The sequence below is a fragment of the Atractosteus spatula genome, chromosome 16 (genome assembly GCF_055471065.1).
Source record: "Atractosteus spatula isolate fAtrSpa1 chromosome 16, fAtrSpa1.hap1, whole genome shotgun sequence".
In the NCBI taxonomy this organism is placed as follows: Eukaryota; Metazoa; Chordata; class Actinopteri; order Semionotiformes; family Lepisosteidae; genus Atractosteus; species Atractosteus spatula.
Window position 1 is genome coordinate 6,837,629 of NC_142721.1, and position 17,116 is coordinate 6,854,744.

General features: G+C 35.6%; 1 protein-coding gene across 16 annotated transcripts in view; it reads left to right on the forward strand.

Moving 5' to 3' along the window:
* sox6 (SRY-box transcription factor 6) overlaps nucleotides 1-17,116 on the forward strand; it is a 200,495-nt gene that overhangs the window by 134,712 nt on the left and 48,667 nt on the right. For 10 of the 16 annotated variants that reach the window (XM_088934650.1, XM_088934660.1, XM_088934658.1 and 7 more), the window contains 2 exons: nucleotides 9,064-9,187; nucleotides 15,989-16,068. In XM_088934650.1, coding sequence (XP_088790776.1) covers nucleotides 9,064-9,187; nucleotides 15,989-16,068 — 204 coding nt within the window. The remainder of the gene's footprint in view (nucleotides 1-9,063; nucleotides 9,188-15,988; nucleotides 16,069-17,116) is intronic. The other 6 variants (XM_088934653.1, XM_088934662.1, XM_088934659.1 and 3 more) reach the window with 1 other exon arrangement.

The following is a 17,116-nucleotide window of genomic DNA, read 5'->3' on the forward strand; positions in this document are numbered from 1 at the left end:
CATTACCCATGCTGTTTGAGAGAGTCCCTATGGATTTTGCCAGTTTACTGCAAACCTTTTTAATTTTATGACTGGGTCCTGCCAAAATATGGTTTTTCTTTTTGCTTAGCTTCTAGTCTCTACTGGCCCTGTGTTGTATTTCCAGCAAGTCCAATATTAAGGAGTTGATTGTAATTAAAGATATACAAATTGATATAATACAGTAAAAAAGTTATTAAAGTGTGCGTACACTGTACAAATAAAAAGCTCAAGGAGAAAGAACCCTTAGGCTTATCTTTGATATTTTATATGCAATACAAACCTAATTGCCTAAAATATTTACAAACTTAAATTACATTTTAAGTCTTTGAGACTCTACAAGAATTTGCCTTAAGTACACATTTCTGTTGAATATACATTGATCGTGTTTCAGTTTTGCTCTCACGGGAGTAGTATTTTTCTCTGCTTTGTACTTCCAGCAATTTACTAATTTTGTTGCATCTCAGCAACATTTAAAGACTTGTTGGCTATTACAACTTTTCTAAATCTCATTGGAGGCATATTTTATTGTTACTAAAAAGCAAAATGCTTATGTTGTTTGACAGTAAAGATAAAATAATTTGCTCCATTTTCTTTTCCACTACTATATCGTGACAGACATATCCATTTTTTTAAAGTTAAATAAGTAAGGTATATGTTCAGATGCAAAAAAAAAATCTCATGGGTGGTTTAATGGATACAGTCTTTCATTTCTAAACACGTAATTTAATTTAAAAGATTACAAATATAACTTTTAAAATACTAGTAAAGCAATCTTTGCATGTCATGTGCTGCTTTGTTGCATACTTTTATTTTAAACCAGTTCTCTGCTTTTTGTTTAGGGGAAGGATTTTTACTTTACAACTGTCTACAACTTGATATAGAGTTATTGGAATGGCTGTTCTCCAAGAAAGCTTGTTTTACTGTGAGGATTTAGTGTAACAAGACGTCGTCTATTGGTTATTTCACCAGACAGCAAAACCTTAGTGGAGTGTCTAGTTTCTGCATTTTTAGCCCTTGTGCTGCTTTAGAAAAATAGTACAATAAATGGGTTTTACCACATTTGTCTCAGCCAGACCGTCTCTTTTGTCAAAGATCATTGGTACAACATAAACAAATTACGTGTTTGTAGGGCTTTTCGACAAACACCTATCTAACAGACTGGAGATTGTGTTCTTGTGGCTGTAGATGTAATCTCCTACCTGTCAGTTAAAACAGGCACTTCCTGCAGCCGATAAGCCCTGCCTGTATTGGAGGGGGGAGGTCAAAGCCATGGCCAGACAAAGACCCTTTTGTAGGTGACCAGTAATTTTGATGTAGATTTGCCTTGCATTTTTCATTGCCAGGGTAAAAAGAACAATTGTGATAGTTTCCAAGGGGGGCCAGAAACCTACCTTTCATTGCTGGTAAGCTGAGCAGAAAGCTCAGGAATCGAAGCTGGGCTTTCTCTTATTGATCCGAAGGACTGATTGTCATCTGGGACCAAACAGAATATCTATGACTTTGATAACAAAGCTACAGTAACCATAAGCCTGTTGGCAGGATTATAGGCCCAGAGGTTCTCAAGACTCTTAGTGGAATAATGTGGCTAACTGATAAATTACTCATTGATGTGTGAGGAATATATGTGCTGGGTTTTTTGTAGAGTTTGAATGTTTTATGATAAATGAATTATCCTCCCACCAGCAAAGTAGTTCTTACAGATGGTGAAGTTCAAAAGCAACTTTCTAGCATCAGGTTTAAAGAAGCATGAAAAGCATAATGGCTACAAACTTAAGCATAGTCTTCTAGCTTTTTACTCAACACACATTTGAAATGTAGTTCACCAAGGCTATTTTACTTCTAATGAGGAGATTTATTTCTGTAAAAGCAATATGTTTTTGGTGCATCGGTTATGCAGGAAAATATTATATATGTTGAGTTAGTTTATATTATACTAATTTATGATCTGCTGTAACTCGGCATGATGATAAAATCGATTAATACAGATTACACAATTCAGCATAATTCAATCTATTACAAAAGATCAAGGACTAATCTAATCATTAGAAGTAAATCTCAAACATCTTTGTACTAAAAAAGAAAAGACATTTTGCTAAAAAATAAAATGCATAAAGTAATCAATTGTTTGAAACATTTACTCTTTTTTTCAAATTGATGGTCTGTACTGTATATCATAATAGCATACAATACACATTATGTTCTGAAGTATTTAAATGTATTTAACTTAAAATTTAAGCAGATTTAACATATATATATATTTCTTAAAATGCTCTAGATAATGTCTTCTAGTAACTACCCAATTTGATCCAGTACTGTACTATTCAGGGAACAATGTGTGAACTGTCACTTATTGCAGGAATGGTGAGAACTGTTCCTTTCTAAAATTACATTGATTTGCATCTCTCAACTTTTCTAAAATCTCCATTCATCGGAAATTAAACACACACACACACCCTGGAAGAAAACAACTCACTAATATGCAGATTTCTAGGAACCTGGATAACTTCTCCACTAATGGGTCCTGCAAGACCAATAAACACACAAGTTTTTTTTTCCTTTCCCTGGCACTTTAGAGTGAGCTCTGCAAGTGAGTCTGCAAACTATGACACTTTAACAACGCTGGTTAACTAGCAAGATTATACATTTAAATTAATATCTAAGATGTGAGTATCTGGTTTAAAATGTATTAAAATTCCATTTTGCCTAACATGTTTTATTAATTTATGTTTCAGAATCAGGCGACTTTATACCACTCACAGTATGGATCCACTCAGAAAAAGCAGAATTAACACATAAACACATTTAATTATCACTTTTTGGAAGTTTAAGCTGTTAGAAGTTACACCTGTGACCCCATCAGGGTACATTACAAGAACACTGTTTTTACTAAATTAATATTTTAGATTCAATGTTTTGCATGCATTTTATTTCAATTAATATTTCCAGCACATCTTAGAAACATGTTTTGTCCTTGATTAAACCTACATCGAAGTATCTACATGTGCTTAAACTACAGGCATCTGCTTTTTTAAGTCACACCAAGTAGAATCTTGAAGTAATGTTTGGTGAAGCTCATCCTCTCTCTTTAACTTCAGAAGAATGGGTAAATGTCTCTGGGGCCTTAGCAAAGAGGTTAAAAGACAGCAATATGAATGAATGTTGACAGAAACCCTATTGAATGTGGCAAAGGGTTGTACATTTCCATTTCCATCAATGTATCTTTTAGCCGTACCTGTGTTTCTGAGTGCATAAAACACCAAATAATTTTCAAATGTCAAGGAGTTCTCGCACATATGACTAACAGGCCATACAGTTGTGCAATAATGCATGTCAAATAGCCTATGTAGATGATCTGTTTAACATAGTCATTACCTGGCATGGCTTATGTTAATTATGATCTGTAAAGTCTAACGTTATTTGATTCCAGGTGTCACATGACCTTGGTATTGGCTGGTATTGTAAGGCATTAAAAAAATCCTAGTGCTGATGTCCAGATTTATTGCATAGATTTCTCCATAGGTTACAGATCATATATTTCTTGTGTCTGTAGTATCAGTCTGGATTTTTATGCAGATTTATCCTTTTTTAATCATGTAGACGTATTGAGTACATCAGGTCGTGACAATCTGTCTCTGTGTCTTTAAATACTATTTTTTAAAAGGGAAAAAAAAGGAAACGAAATTGGAGTCACCCTCCAATTTAGCCATTGTGCACTTGTGTGTTGGCAAATAGTGAGGACCCTGCCAAGTTCTAGTCTGACTGATTGCTACAGATGCTCTTTCTCAAGTATTCTGAGTCAGATCCTTAGTGAGAGTCTTCGGGGACAAACAATAGCACCTGTTCCTCACAAGATAGCAGGCCAGTTAGCCCATTCATGTATCTTTAATGAAGCTTTGGGGCAGATGGCAAAAAATGGCATTATCCACCACTTAGCACCACTAAGACAAAAGGGGAGAACTGTCAATGCAACAATGCACTATATTTACGAGGGGCGAAGAGGAAGGTGTCTGAGTGTTTCACTCACATCTGCTGCACTTCATTCTTTCCGAGTCCTGAAGATCATCCTGGCAATTAAAATATTCTGGGCATCCAGCCGATTTGCTGATGAACTTCGGGATAACCCTTTCCTGTCTTGGCGATGTTCGGAGAAGGCACAGAGTAAGATCGGGAGGGGAACAAAATAACTAACTTCACTGCACCGTAGCTCAAATTAATCACCTATATCAGCCTATTTATATCACAATAAGAGTCATTTTATTTGTTTAAAAGAAACCCTTAATATTTCAAGCCTGCCTAGCTCCTACACAACTGCAGTTGGTGAGGTGGAGTCTCCAGAGGTTTTGATTTTCCTTTCTTGGCCAGTATTGATGTAAAGATTAATACTAAATTCATCGTCAGCCCCTCATGATTTAACCCGTACATTCCAGATCTAGTCCCCTGCCAGCAGAGTAGATTTGCATTATTTCTTCCTTTTTGAAGACCCGAATTCTGTTGTTTATTATGTGGTGATTGGTGGTGTTGCTGCCTACAATGGGAAAAAGAGTTTGTCTAATCTTCCACCTTTCATTTAAGTTACACTGTATTGCACTAATATGTTTAATATGGTAACTTACTGTACCAATTGCACATGTTCACTGTAAGCATGAAATCCATAATGAGAGGACGCTTATGTTATTTTGTTATATCTGTTCTGCTCTTCTAGTTCATTTTTTTTACACTGTACTTGCCTTTATTTTCAAGTTTGTGCTCGCTTGTCTGTCATTTAATAAACTTGATTTCATTTTTGCCTTATTGTAGTTGAGTGGTTCTACTTTTTAGGCAAAATGCAAATTAAAAACTAAAAAAAAAAGATGGGAATTTATTACAACTTATTACATTGCAGCAACGTGAGGAAGTTATTAGCTGAACCATTGTTCTTTGAATGTACTGAGTTTTTAATACTCACCTTCACTTTTGAACTTTTTACATGAAACAAAATTAAACATTTCTTTTTAAATTTAAATTTAAATGTAACGGTTTTCAATAATAATGGTATAGTATTTGTATAGTATAAGAGGAAGAAAATATAACTGAAATCAATTTAACTACATTAAGCAGCACATTATACACTCTATAGCCTTTATGCATAAAATAGTTTAAATATAAAGGGCACTTGTTCAGTATTCTTTATAATACTATAATGGACTCGGGTAAATAAGGGCAGTTGTAATTGCTTTGTGTAATTTAATGGCTGAAACTCACAGTGGCTATTATTCCTGTTTCAACTGAACCATTGTTAATTTCAGTATAGAAATGTTTGGTCTGTTGGATTAATTTGTTCACTGTTAAATGAAATTATATATTTAACTTCTCTTTTTAACCTTTGGCAAAAGACTTCAATTATTTGTTGAACTAGCTTCGAAGCAACAGAGGCGGCTCTAAACAACTGTTATGTTTTCGTAAGTTAATTTGCTAGAGCCTCTTAAATTGTTTGGAGGAAATTTTAACACTGGGTTTAGACAGCAAAACTGTAAATGTGAGACTGATCATTCCTCCCTTGGTAAAATGGAGCTTTTCATCTTGGCACTCTGTGGCAGTGACCATGCCCTGTGTTGTGTAATTAATTATATTTTTCCATGTGTTACAGTGCCTCATGAGCAGCTGGGGGCAATCTTTCATCTGGGTATTTCAGAACATAAATTGTAATACCCAGACTTCTATTCCATACACAAAAAACACTGTTCTTCAGTTAAAAAAGATGTAATGAATGTTGTTCTACTTTGTAGTTCCACAGAAAAAATCTTGTTCAGTACAAGTCTTCTTAAGCCTCTCTCTCTCTCTCTCTACACTATGAGGAAAAATCATTCTGTAAAGCACAAGATAGGAAATTCAAAAACCTTTTTCTTGAACAGAAAATACATTTCGAAAAGAGTAAAAGATACATTTTGTTGTTCGTAGACTAGAAAACAAAAACATTTTATATTACAATTTTGTTGTAATTTGTTATTCTTTCTGTGGCCAAAAGACACTGAACACATAGCTCTGGGGATTTTTAACAACATTGGATGTTGACTCTGAAATCAGGTTGATCATTTCCCAGCTATCTGGTTATAATTAATATGTGGGCAATGTTCTGTTCAGACTTTGTTCTTTTAAAGATCTCATTAGGATGGGTTGTGTGTTTTGTCATATGGCAACTGGAAATAAAGGATTGCATTTTTAAAGCTATTCTAAATCTGTGGAATTATACAGCAAATGAAAGTAGGTAAAAACCCGAGTTAAAATGTAGATAAAAATGCAAGTGTAATATCAATGTCAAAAGGAAAACACATCCTAGTTTGTAATTTATATCAGCTGTCCTAACAATTTCAGGTCAATCTGATATTTAGTTTTGATCAGTTTTTCAGTGAGAATCAGTCTTTTTGTGTTTGCCCTATGTGTGCCTTATGTAAATGCAGCAAAATTAATTTTTGTGATGATAAATAATTAATTTGTGATAGAGCAAATTGTCAGATTTTTGACATTCTGTCATTCTTTTGTTTTAAATATTTTATTTTCATCTTTAAAAACATGGGAAGTTTGGTCCAAATTATTGGATCAGTTGTGCGTTATAGACCAAGTAGCCCAGAACGTGGACATGGCAAAGAATCTTAATGTAACTCTTATTATTGTTATTATTAAGGAATCATCTAGCTTTTTAACAATAAGTATAGTTAATACTTATATTTCCAAGTAAAGTCTGAAGAATATACTGTACATAAAAATACTCCAGCACAAGTCCTATAGGAACAGTTTGTCATTTGATCTGTTGACTGTATTTAATGATTTCAGAGTATGCATACAAATGATTTTTTGTATTCTCAACGATAGAAGAAACAGGTGTAGCTCAATAATAATAATAATAATAATAATAAGATGATGATGATGATAAGTAAGGATTGCTTAAACTCTAATGATAAAACATTTCATAGTCTCCAATGTGACTGTGTGACTAAAAACGTGATTAAAAAATTGTGAAGTTTTCACTGAAACAAACTCGCTGCACAAGTGGTCAATTTTCTGGGGTTAAAGGCTTATGTTTGCACTTAGGGATTAGGACCAATTTAACTAAGCTAAGGCTGTGTAAAGAAAAAAAATACATATCATAACCAGGCTTACCTCAGCTAAAATGTAAAAAGAAATAGCTGCTCAAAGCTAGTTGATTTCATGCCCCAGTGCTAAGGCAGTAATTGCACACAGACCAGGTTTTATTACAAGTTGATTTTAAAGAGGAATGAATTCAGAAACATACAGTAAAGTGTTTATTTTGGTTGTGACCTTTATTAACCCAGTTTCCATTCCTTTTCCCCAGAGGAAGGCAGAGTGGCTAGTAGATTAACCCTCACAGACACACAGTAGCATAACTGTACCCCGTCAGGTAGAGACAGGAAGGGGGATATGACAGCAAGATTGGACTCTTTTTAAAACCAATGTGTGTCTGCTTCTACTGAAAGAAAAAATTGTGGATATATATTTTTTGCTTTGGTAGTCTTAACCATATCTACCTAGCAGGTTAACTATTGCATCTGACCATATCTGAATATCAGTTTAATTGGTAAGATTGATCATTGTGGCTACAAAGTGATCAGGAAAGAGTGCAAAGTTTTGTGTCTTACACATGAAATGGATTTTGCAATGGATTTTGCAAAAACTTTTTGGCAAACATTACATTACAATACCATTTCTTTTGTTGTGAACACACAAATACATTTCCTACACTACACTGAAAAGTAAATTTAATAAAATAAGTGGAAGCTTTCAATTATACTATATGTTTTTGAGTTTTTGAGCTTTAGTGACTTAAATATACTATATTTTATCTCTCTTTCATTTTGTATTCCCATTTTAAAGAATTGATTTATTTTGGTAAGAAGAAACAAAGTTGTATTTCTATAAGCAGCCATGTTTATTAATTGAATAAAATGTGTAATTCCCAGATTTTCAGTAAATTTGACCCTTAATTCTAAGCCTCTTTAACATTTCTTTGTCGGATGCTTTCCTTCACCCTTGTGAGTGGTCTTGTCAAGCAGGAAGGTGGCCTCAAGTGCTGCTTATCCTACTAACTGACGTTTTGTTTTATTTTCATGTATTTTTCATTATTTGTTTTATTTTTGCTAGTTTAAGGGGGCAGCATCACGTGCTCCTGTAGACAAGGCCAGAAGCCAAAATACACTGTCAAATTCACTCTTTGTGTGGAGAGTATTTTCTGCTGTCTAGCCTCCTTGAGAAAATATATTGAATCACAACAGCAAGAAGTTATTTTCCAGGTTATTCAGGGCTTAGACACTGGCATTGTCAAGTGTGACTTTTACATTAATACTTCAGGAATATAGTGCTCTCGACATAACACATGATAACTGTAAAGTCAACAGCAGTACCTTGAGCTCTGTGAGGTAATAAAACAATCTGATTTTCAGTGTGGTTTACTCAATTGAATTTTTGTTATTGAGGCTTTGAATTATGGTAAGTGATTATATCTGGTCTTTTAAACACATTTTGCAGCATTCTTTTAAAACTTTCCCACATGATACTGTATCATTTATGTTTCTGTTCTTTTTCCTGGGCGTATTCCAATTGTACAGTGCCATTTCTCTTGTTATGACAAATATATTTCCGAAACTACACTACAGACTGTCCTGAGTCTGTCTGTTTAATCAGACACAGTCACAAAGAGGGCCCAGATGTACAAACGTCACATCCTTTGTTTCCCTGCTGTGAGGCAAGATGAACTTCAGTGGTGACTTGTGCAGGAATACACTTGTTCTGATTCCCTGTGTAATCATGAAATGAAAATACAAATGTGAGGCAGAATAATGCTTCCTTATCCTGAGAGTTGCACCTTTTGACACAGGCCAAAACAATGAAAGGCAGGATCTTTGATGTGATAATGTGAAAGTGGTGGGGATTAGGTTAAAGCAAGGCTTGGGCAGGTATTGTGTGAACACACGATTGCTATCAGCGCTGGAGACGTACCTGTCAGGTTGAATTTATGCAGTGTCTGATCACAGGTCTTTTTGTGTTTAGCAGGTTCAGGGTCACATGCCTCCGCTCATGATCCCAATTTTTCCACACGACCAGCGCACTCTGGCAGCAGCGGCAGCAGCCCAGCAGGGATTCCTCTTCCCGCCAGGAATCACATACAAGCCAGGTACTCCGCCGGGCCCCCGTCTCCGTTGCCCCCTCGCTCTCACCTGAATAAACCAGGTCGTCCGTGGATTTTGTTTTTGGTTTGATGCCTTGCTCCTTAAGATGTGATCATTTTCTGTCGGTAGTAGAACATCCACCCTGAGACTCCCGAGCAGGCGTGATGTGTCTGGGGGTCTGGAGTTGAGGAGAGCACCCCTCCAGGGCTAGCGCTTCTGTCACTGCATCGGCTGGATTGTGTTTTCATTCCTCTTCATTCACCCGCATCCCAGTACACGAGTGTCCTGTGAATCTGCAGGCTCTGTTGTTTTGTTGTTCTTTTTCGGTCCCCAGTGTATTTTGATTGCTCGCTTTCCCATTTTCCTTAAATGACTCCTTAAAGGACCTCTTCTGTGGTGATTTTCAGTTACATTTTTCTGGGAACATTTGCAGAGCTAGATAAGGTCCAGTTTATCTATTATTTGTTGTACTTCAAGGCAGGAAGATTATTTGTTACAACAGAACATGCACTTGAGGTTTTATCAAAAAGTCATGAAAAGTTTCAAAACATAGATAAAGAGTTGTGACAAAAATGGTGTTTTGGCAGTTCTTCCTCTCGAGAATGGATATGCATAAATCTGTATGTATCAATGAAATCCTTTAAATTCTAGTCAGACTGTAAATCTGTAAATCAATTTAAAAAATCCTTAACCTTTCTAACATATTAATATGTATAATTGAAATACTTCTCATATAACATTAAAAGGTTTTTAAAGTTACACTTAAAAACAAGTCTTAATTGTTCTTTTTTAATTTGAGTAATATACATTTATTGTTAGCGGATAACTTGTTTTACATACAGTATATGAAAACTTTCTTATTATCCATTTTACAAAACCTTTGACTAAGTCACTTCTCACATGGGGAATAATTAAATCGCTCAGCAATACTCTTAAGCATTGAACTCCAGTGAAACTACGCATTGAATGATGGATTAGCTATGCTAAAGCTAGAATGTAACCACCATGTCATCGTGAAAGCATTATAGCTTCGACATACTCAAGTCATAAAATCCCTTGGCTTTGTCATTTTGAGTGTAGCTCTGATGCATGTGATATTCCCAAGGTAGTAGACCAAGCAACAAAACCGTAGATACACCCTGCTCTGTCTGTTCTGTTACCCTTTTGTTTGTTTTTTTGCAATATTCTTTCTGTACTCTTTGGAGTTTCTGTTTGTTTTTTAACTGCTCTAACTTTAAGAACTAGGTGATAGGGACTCTTTGAGGTTTGACAACATATACTCAAATGTGACTCCTACGATTTTAGCTTGACCCTAAGACAGATTCTTTCAGTTTGATATAAATATAGCATTCATACTGCATTGCACAACGGACATCAAACAAATGTCAAGAATCAAGATCAAGGTAATATTTTCTTAAGCCCCTTTAACTGACCTTTACAGAGCCGTATTTAACAATTTGCTTTACATATTCTCGGAATATAGGGCATAATATTTTAATAAGGAATTAAATTTATTTTTATGAATTACATTTATTATAATTTCACAAAGGTACACATATTCCCGATATGCTATTTTGTTATTTCAATATTTTAAAGGTTGCATCATGATTTTGGTTCACGTTAATTTGTTGAATGCTAAACTTAATTTAATGTATGCATTAAATCACATGCAGCATTAATGTAATGCTAAATAAAGATCAACGGAACAGTTTCTATTGAATTTTAGAGAGCATGGATGTTGCACCATAAATAATACTAAAAACTGTAAGAATCCCTAATAATACATAGTAATCACTTCCTATTAAGCAAGTTATTTGTCGTCCAGAATTTTGACCAACTTCCATCCAGATTCAAATGTATACACCGCAACATGTATAATTACTGCTTTTCCACTTTAAAATGCATGAGTGCTTACGACTCGTTCTGACAAACTGTTGTCTGTGTATGACATTCTCCCTTCTTGCTCTGAAATTAGCTTGTGCTTTGTTCAATTTAAATGTTTCTGACACATACAGTAGCTACATCACAAGCTAATCATTCTAGCCTATCTGAGTCACAATCAGTCAATGGTAGAACCTCACAGTATAGTCTATACATTAATATTAAGGCTACTTAGCTATTACAATAAGCATTTTTAGAAAAATCAGTTTTGGTCTTGTTTTGATTTTCATTCACACTTTACAAGTTTTTTTTTACCGTACAGTTTCAAACAACATACAGGTTTTTTAACGTAACACTGACCTTTTAGAATTAAAAGTCAACTTGGACAGTGGTCATTGGATATATAATATGTCATCAAATGTAAGTACTGTGTAGCTGAATACTTGTGATATTTACTGTTATGAATCTAGGTTTTCTTTTTTTCTTTTGCTGCTTAGCATTTATGAGCTTTTTCTTCTAAGATCCCATTCTTTTTAATCACACAATTTCATGTTATCAATAGGCTGGTATACCAAGTTATTATTTCATTCAGAATAATATATGGAGGAATGTAGGCATTTATCCATTAAATATATTCTGTTGCTTTCCGTTTCTTTTCATTTGGGTTCTTTTAATAATTTAGTAACTGGTTTCACTTGCATTTTTATTTTTATAGTTATTATTTTTTTAGTTTTATAACTGTCTAAAATGGTAAAAGTTCTTTTATTCTGTAGACATAAAGGCTCCAGTGTGCTGGGAAACCTAATTCTGAGACTATTGACTGAAACAGTTTAACACTGAAAGGACAGCTTCAAACAATTGATGCTCACAATACAAACTTGACAGAGTGACAGAATCTCAGTGTACTTTATTAAGGTAATTTATCTATAAACAAACAGTTTGAGCTTAGGGCCGTACAAAGCTGTGCAGGTCTTGCGTAAGAGATCGGGAGCAGCAGCACTTTATTCAGACCCCTGTGTTTACAAGCATGGTCTTCCTTGAATCAGGATTCAGGGAGTCAGAGCCCAGGGGCAGAGCTTGGTTACCTGTCCTGACATGTCGGATCTTTCTTTGTGCAACTGCGAGAAGAATTGTTCCTCACGCAAGCATTCCAAATCCCAAAACAAATTTGAAAAAAATTGCTACAACATGTCAATTGACTCTCTGCCAGGGCAATAACCATGAGGCTTGATCCTTGCTCTGTATTGTTGTGAAAATTAAAGAGGTGGTATTCTTAGCTTCAGTAATTAAAAATTAAAGCAAAATCTTGCCCCCAAAGTGCTCGTTTCTGAAGAAAAAGTGCCTGTCCCCCCTTTTCCTTTTCTGCTGTGCATTGACTATTGGGCGTCTGCAAAAAAAATGCTCACACAAGGATTTTCCCCTTGTATCAGACCTTCCTATTGACATATCAATAAACCCTTGGGAAATGACAAGTTACAGATCAGTAAAAAAGAAGAAAAGGCTGTCAGAGACATGAATTTATGTCCACAATGCAGTGGGGGAAAAATCCCCATGTGTCTTTTGTTTTCAGTTAAGCTTTGAGGGAAAAAATGTTGTCAGCACTTAAAAGAAAGAAAGGTTTTGTCGCCAGCAGGTGAGTTGCAGAACAGTAAAGGGTGGGGTAGTGGTGCTAATAAATTAACTATAAAGCCCAAACTATGGAAAAAAAAGAAATCCAGCTATTTTCAAACTGCAGGAGCGTGACAGCTGTAACAAAGTGCCAGAGGGAATTCTTTTGCAAGTTTGATTTTTTAATATGTTTGACATGGAAAATGTTTTAGTACAAATAACACAAGTTATTATTGAATCTACAGCATGGGTCGCCTCATATAAAGGTAATGAATTATTCATGAATTTGTAAGAAAACAGTGGGGGGAAATAAAAGTCTCTAAAACAATTCATGCAGTAAAGTAGAGTTGCTTCCGTTTCTTCTTTTTTTTTTCCTTACCTTGTCTCGTCAGTATTTGAACATTTCACATGTGCATTTAGTGTTTATAAATAACATTGCTTTCGTTCACATGGGAGATTTTCAGTCTGAAACCACAAGGTCGCCGACCACCAGCACAGCACATCCATAACCAGTGTCAAAATATAATCTGAAAAGAAAACCCATAAAGGCCAATATTCATGATATAAACTCCACAGGAGACTGAGGCAACAAAGTGTACAAGGAGGAAATGTAGTAGAGCCTGATGCCATCGGAACACTATTGTCGTTTGCCTCTGTCTACATACACACTGTGCTTAATGGTCTGACAATACGTTAAAAATGTAATGCCAAGAATAATGCAGATTAAAAGATGTGATTCTTTTAAAAGATAAGCAAAACTATACGGGGCCAAGAAATTCAGTGGTGGAAAATCTAATAGGAGTGTAGCACTGTTACCAGGGAGTTAATGGCACTGCAACAGTTGGAGGGGGGTCTCTTTTGTAGTAATAACACTACAACACCTCTGGTATTTTGTGATGGTGTCTGTATTATTCTAGAGTTTTTTTTGTATAATGGCAAGAAAACCAAGTGTCCTTATTTCTGATAAAATTAGTCTAATTTAGTCAGGGACTCTCTGAAAATGTAAAAATGTATTGTGAATTAGGTACTTAAATCACTTTAAGTATGTAAGTAAGCACATGCTCCAGAGATCTTCAGTGCACTGCTAAAGCCTTTCAGTGAGCTATAGTGGTGGCCCTCATGTCTTTGAGCTCCGACCTGAGATGACTCCTCCAACCTGTGGAGTAAATGATGGTCCTTAAAGATAAAGACTGCTAATTCAAAGATGTATATCTCTCTCTTTATATATGGATTTGTTCACTCAGATATCAATGGTTAAGTTTATTTTTTAACCACGAAGTTCTTATTACATAGAAAAACATTCTGTCAGTCCTTCTCAAAGTGGGCAAAAGCCAGGATTTCTTTTTTTATTTGAAACAACATTTTATTTTTATTTTTGCAACATCAAGAGTATATTAAGCAACACAGACAGTTTGAGTTTTGGCTTTTGTTGTGGATAGTTAAGAAAAACCTTCATAGAATATATTTTGTAGTAGTGTATGTTTTGGTATTTTTTAATGTAGTTATTCATATTAGGAGCTACAAGGCTGAGATATCAGTGATTAGGACATTTTCAGTAGAATTTTAATATAAGTAGATTTTCATTTCTACGATTATTCAACATAAGGTTTTAAGCAAACATTCTGTGAATCCTGGCTTTTTGTCAGTTTTGTTCTGCGTCTGAAATATGCCATTATGAAACAGTGGGAATTCTCTACACGTCAGGGATTTCTGTGTGGAAATATTCTATTAGAGCTGAGTGAAAAGCAGTAGTAGGAGACAGGGCTATGTCTTTAAAGCCCAGGGTCAGGAAGTGATACGCAAGGCTGGAGCAGGAGCCTGCATTCGTTTACAAGCAATAAAGAGTTTTTTGGTCTGACACCCCTGAGAAATGCGTTCCACCTGACAAAACAAGCACATCTTTTGGCCCGGTTGGCAACTGATCCTGAAGGAAGGCCTGAATTGAGTCAGCTTGGAGATTAAAGTGCCCTTTAAGCAGAGTGGAGGGGCAGGGTTCATTTGACAGGCAGAGGCCTGGCAGGCAGCCCAGGCAGTTGGACTTCCCTGTGTTGTGCCTGAAGAGTACCCCAGCCATGAGTCTCGAGTCTCTTGTGCTGTGACCTCATTCACAGTTAGTGACGGTAAAGGAGAGGAACGGTGGCACTAGTTATAGTACGTAATAGCCTAATTTAATATCAAAATTGACTATCAAAATCCACTTGCCCTTTTAGGACAGGGAAAGCCATTAATTCCAACAGGAGGGAAAGAAAGCCATCAAGATGGAGGCTCAGCTATGTATCTGCCAACTGGGGTCCAGTTTAACTAATAAATATAAATGGCATGTTTTGAATGTGACCCTGTAATAAAGATTGGGTTTCTTGACTATGTTTTACTATACTGTACCGGTTTTACAGAAAAAAAGGTGCTTGTAGTAGCTTCATGTTTTTGAGCTGAAATGACATGCAGAAGTGTTACTCGAACCTGAAGCCAGTTTATTTCCTCACAAGCATTTTCATAAAACATGCTTTAGACAAACTGGTTTTTGTTCTCTCTTCGTGTCTTTGCTCAAAGAGACAACATTCCCGGTAAGACCAAAAATGATCTACTGTACTTTGTCTTCTATATTTTTTTATTCTATAAACTTTTAACTAGCAATTAATTGAACATAGATCGTTTTTTTAATTACTCTCATATGATTCCAGTAGTTTACAAAACACTTTCATTGCTACATGGTTCTTTGAATTCAGCTGAGTGTCTCAAAATCTTTGCTTTTCTTTTGCCAAGCTGTGACTTTTTTTCCAAATTGTATTACAAGTTATAATAATGCATGGATTATAACTGCATAAAACAGCATATTATTCACAGAATAAAACAACTGTAATTTTCTTAAAGCTGATGTACAATTACCTTTGTAAATTATTGCTTCTAACAAAACTAAAAACACTCTTCATTGAAGGCTATCTGTGTTCCTTCGTCTGCCACATAATTCACTATGACACAATACGTTGTCAAACACCACTGAGACATGTCTTCAGCTTTGTAAGTGCTTCAGAGAACACTATGGTTTCGCTGCTTTATAAAGGAACAACAAACAATCAAATAGATATTAAAAAAGATAGCAGCTCTGCCAGATTGCGTACCACCCATCGGTTAACAGAGAAAAAAAAAGTTCCTAAGTAATCCTGCAAGAATCTGCCCAGCTGAGCCTTTTGTTGTTGCAGATGTTTGGGCTCGGAGCAGTGCCTGGGAGTGCAGGCAGGGGCAGGGCTGTGTTGGCACATGCCTTCTGTTATTCTCAGCTCATTGTCTCAACCTGTATGCATTGTTCTTCCCGACAGGTGATAACTACCCCGTGCAGTTCATTCCGTCAACAATGGCAGCTGCTGCTGCGTCTGGACTCAGCCCTCTACAGCTCCAGGTATGTGCAACAACAAAGAATGCTTGGGATACAAGCCAACCCTTTAGCGGAAAATTGCTAACCAGCTGTATGCTAAATAATGGGTTGCATGCTAAATAATTTTGGAGGTCCTCCCTGAGAGCTTAACACCTTACACATGCAATTTATTTTCATTTTATATGGAAGTTTTAACCCCCTAGTAGTAATAGTTACAGTAGTAAGAGTAGTAGAATTAGTAGCAATAGTAATAATGATGATAATAATAATTACTGTCATCGGTGAAGATGATGATCATTATGTGTTATTATCTGTTATCAATGTTATATATCTCTGTCTGTCTGCCTTTCTGTCTATCTGTGTATTTATCCTACTCTCTCATTATTACTGCTAAGTCTGGGCTCTGGAGAATTGAGATTTATTGTACTGGTACAGAGAAACATATGTGTTACAGAGGGCTGGGATTTATCCATTTAAATTCATGTGCAAGAAAGGAAATCAGAAAATGAATTAATGCTGTGAAAAAGCTATAATCTTTTCTTCCCCTCCTAGTCAGTGTTGTATGCTACTATCAGTGGCTGTGCCACAGTGACTGGATGGCTTTTGCAAACAATGGCCAAATGTTTGAGCACCTTATACTTTTCAGACAGGCTAATTTTTTTTCAAAGCAATATTATTGCACAATGTTTTGAGTTATGTAATGAGAGAAGACCACTACCAAAATATAACTGGTGTTTATATTCATGTATTTAGAAGTGTGATCCCTTACTGTGTGGCCACGATATAAATGCCAAGGAACAGTTGAACAGAGTTGAGAATTCCTGTCATGTAAAAAACAGGTCTTTTACACAATAATACTATAAATGTATAACAATATGTAATAAAACAACACTAGTGTATAATACTGCACTAAAATCAAAGTCCTAATATAATGTCCTCACCTGTTTCACATTCTCTGTAGTCATTGTAATGCTATGCTATTATTATAAACGCTTGATTTTGCAACCTATGAGCAACATGCATTCCCTCGTTACCTCCATCTACGTCTGTTTGCATAACAAAAACAATGGGT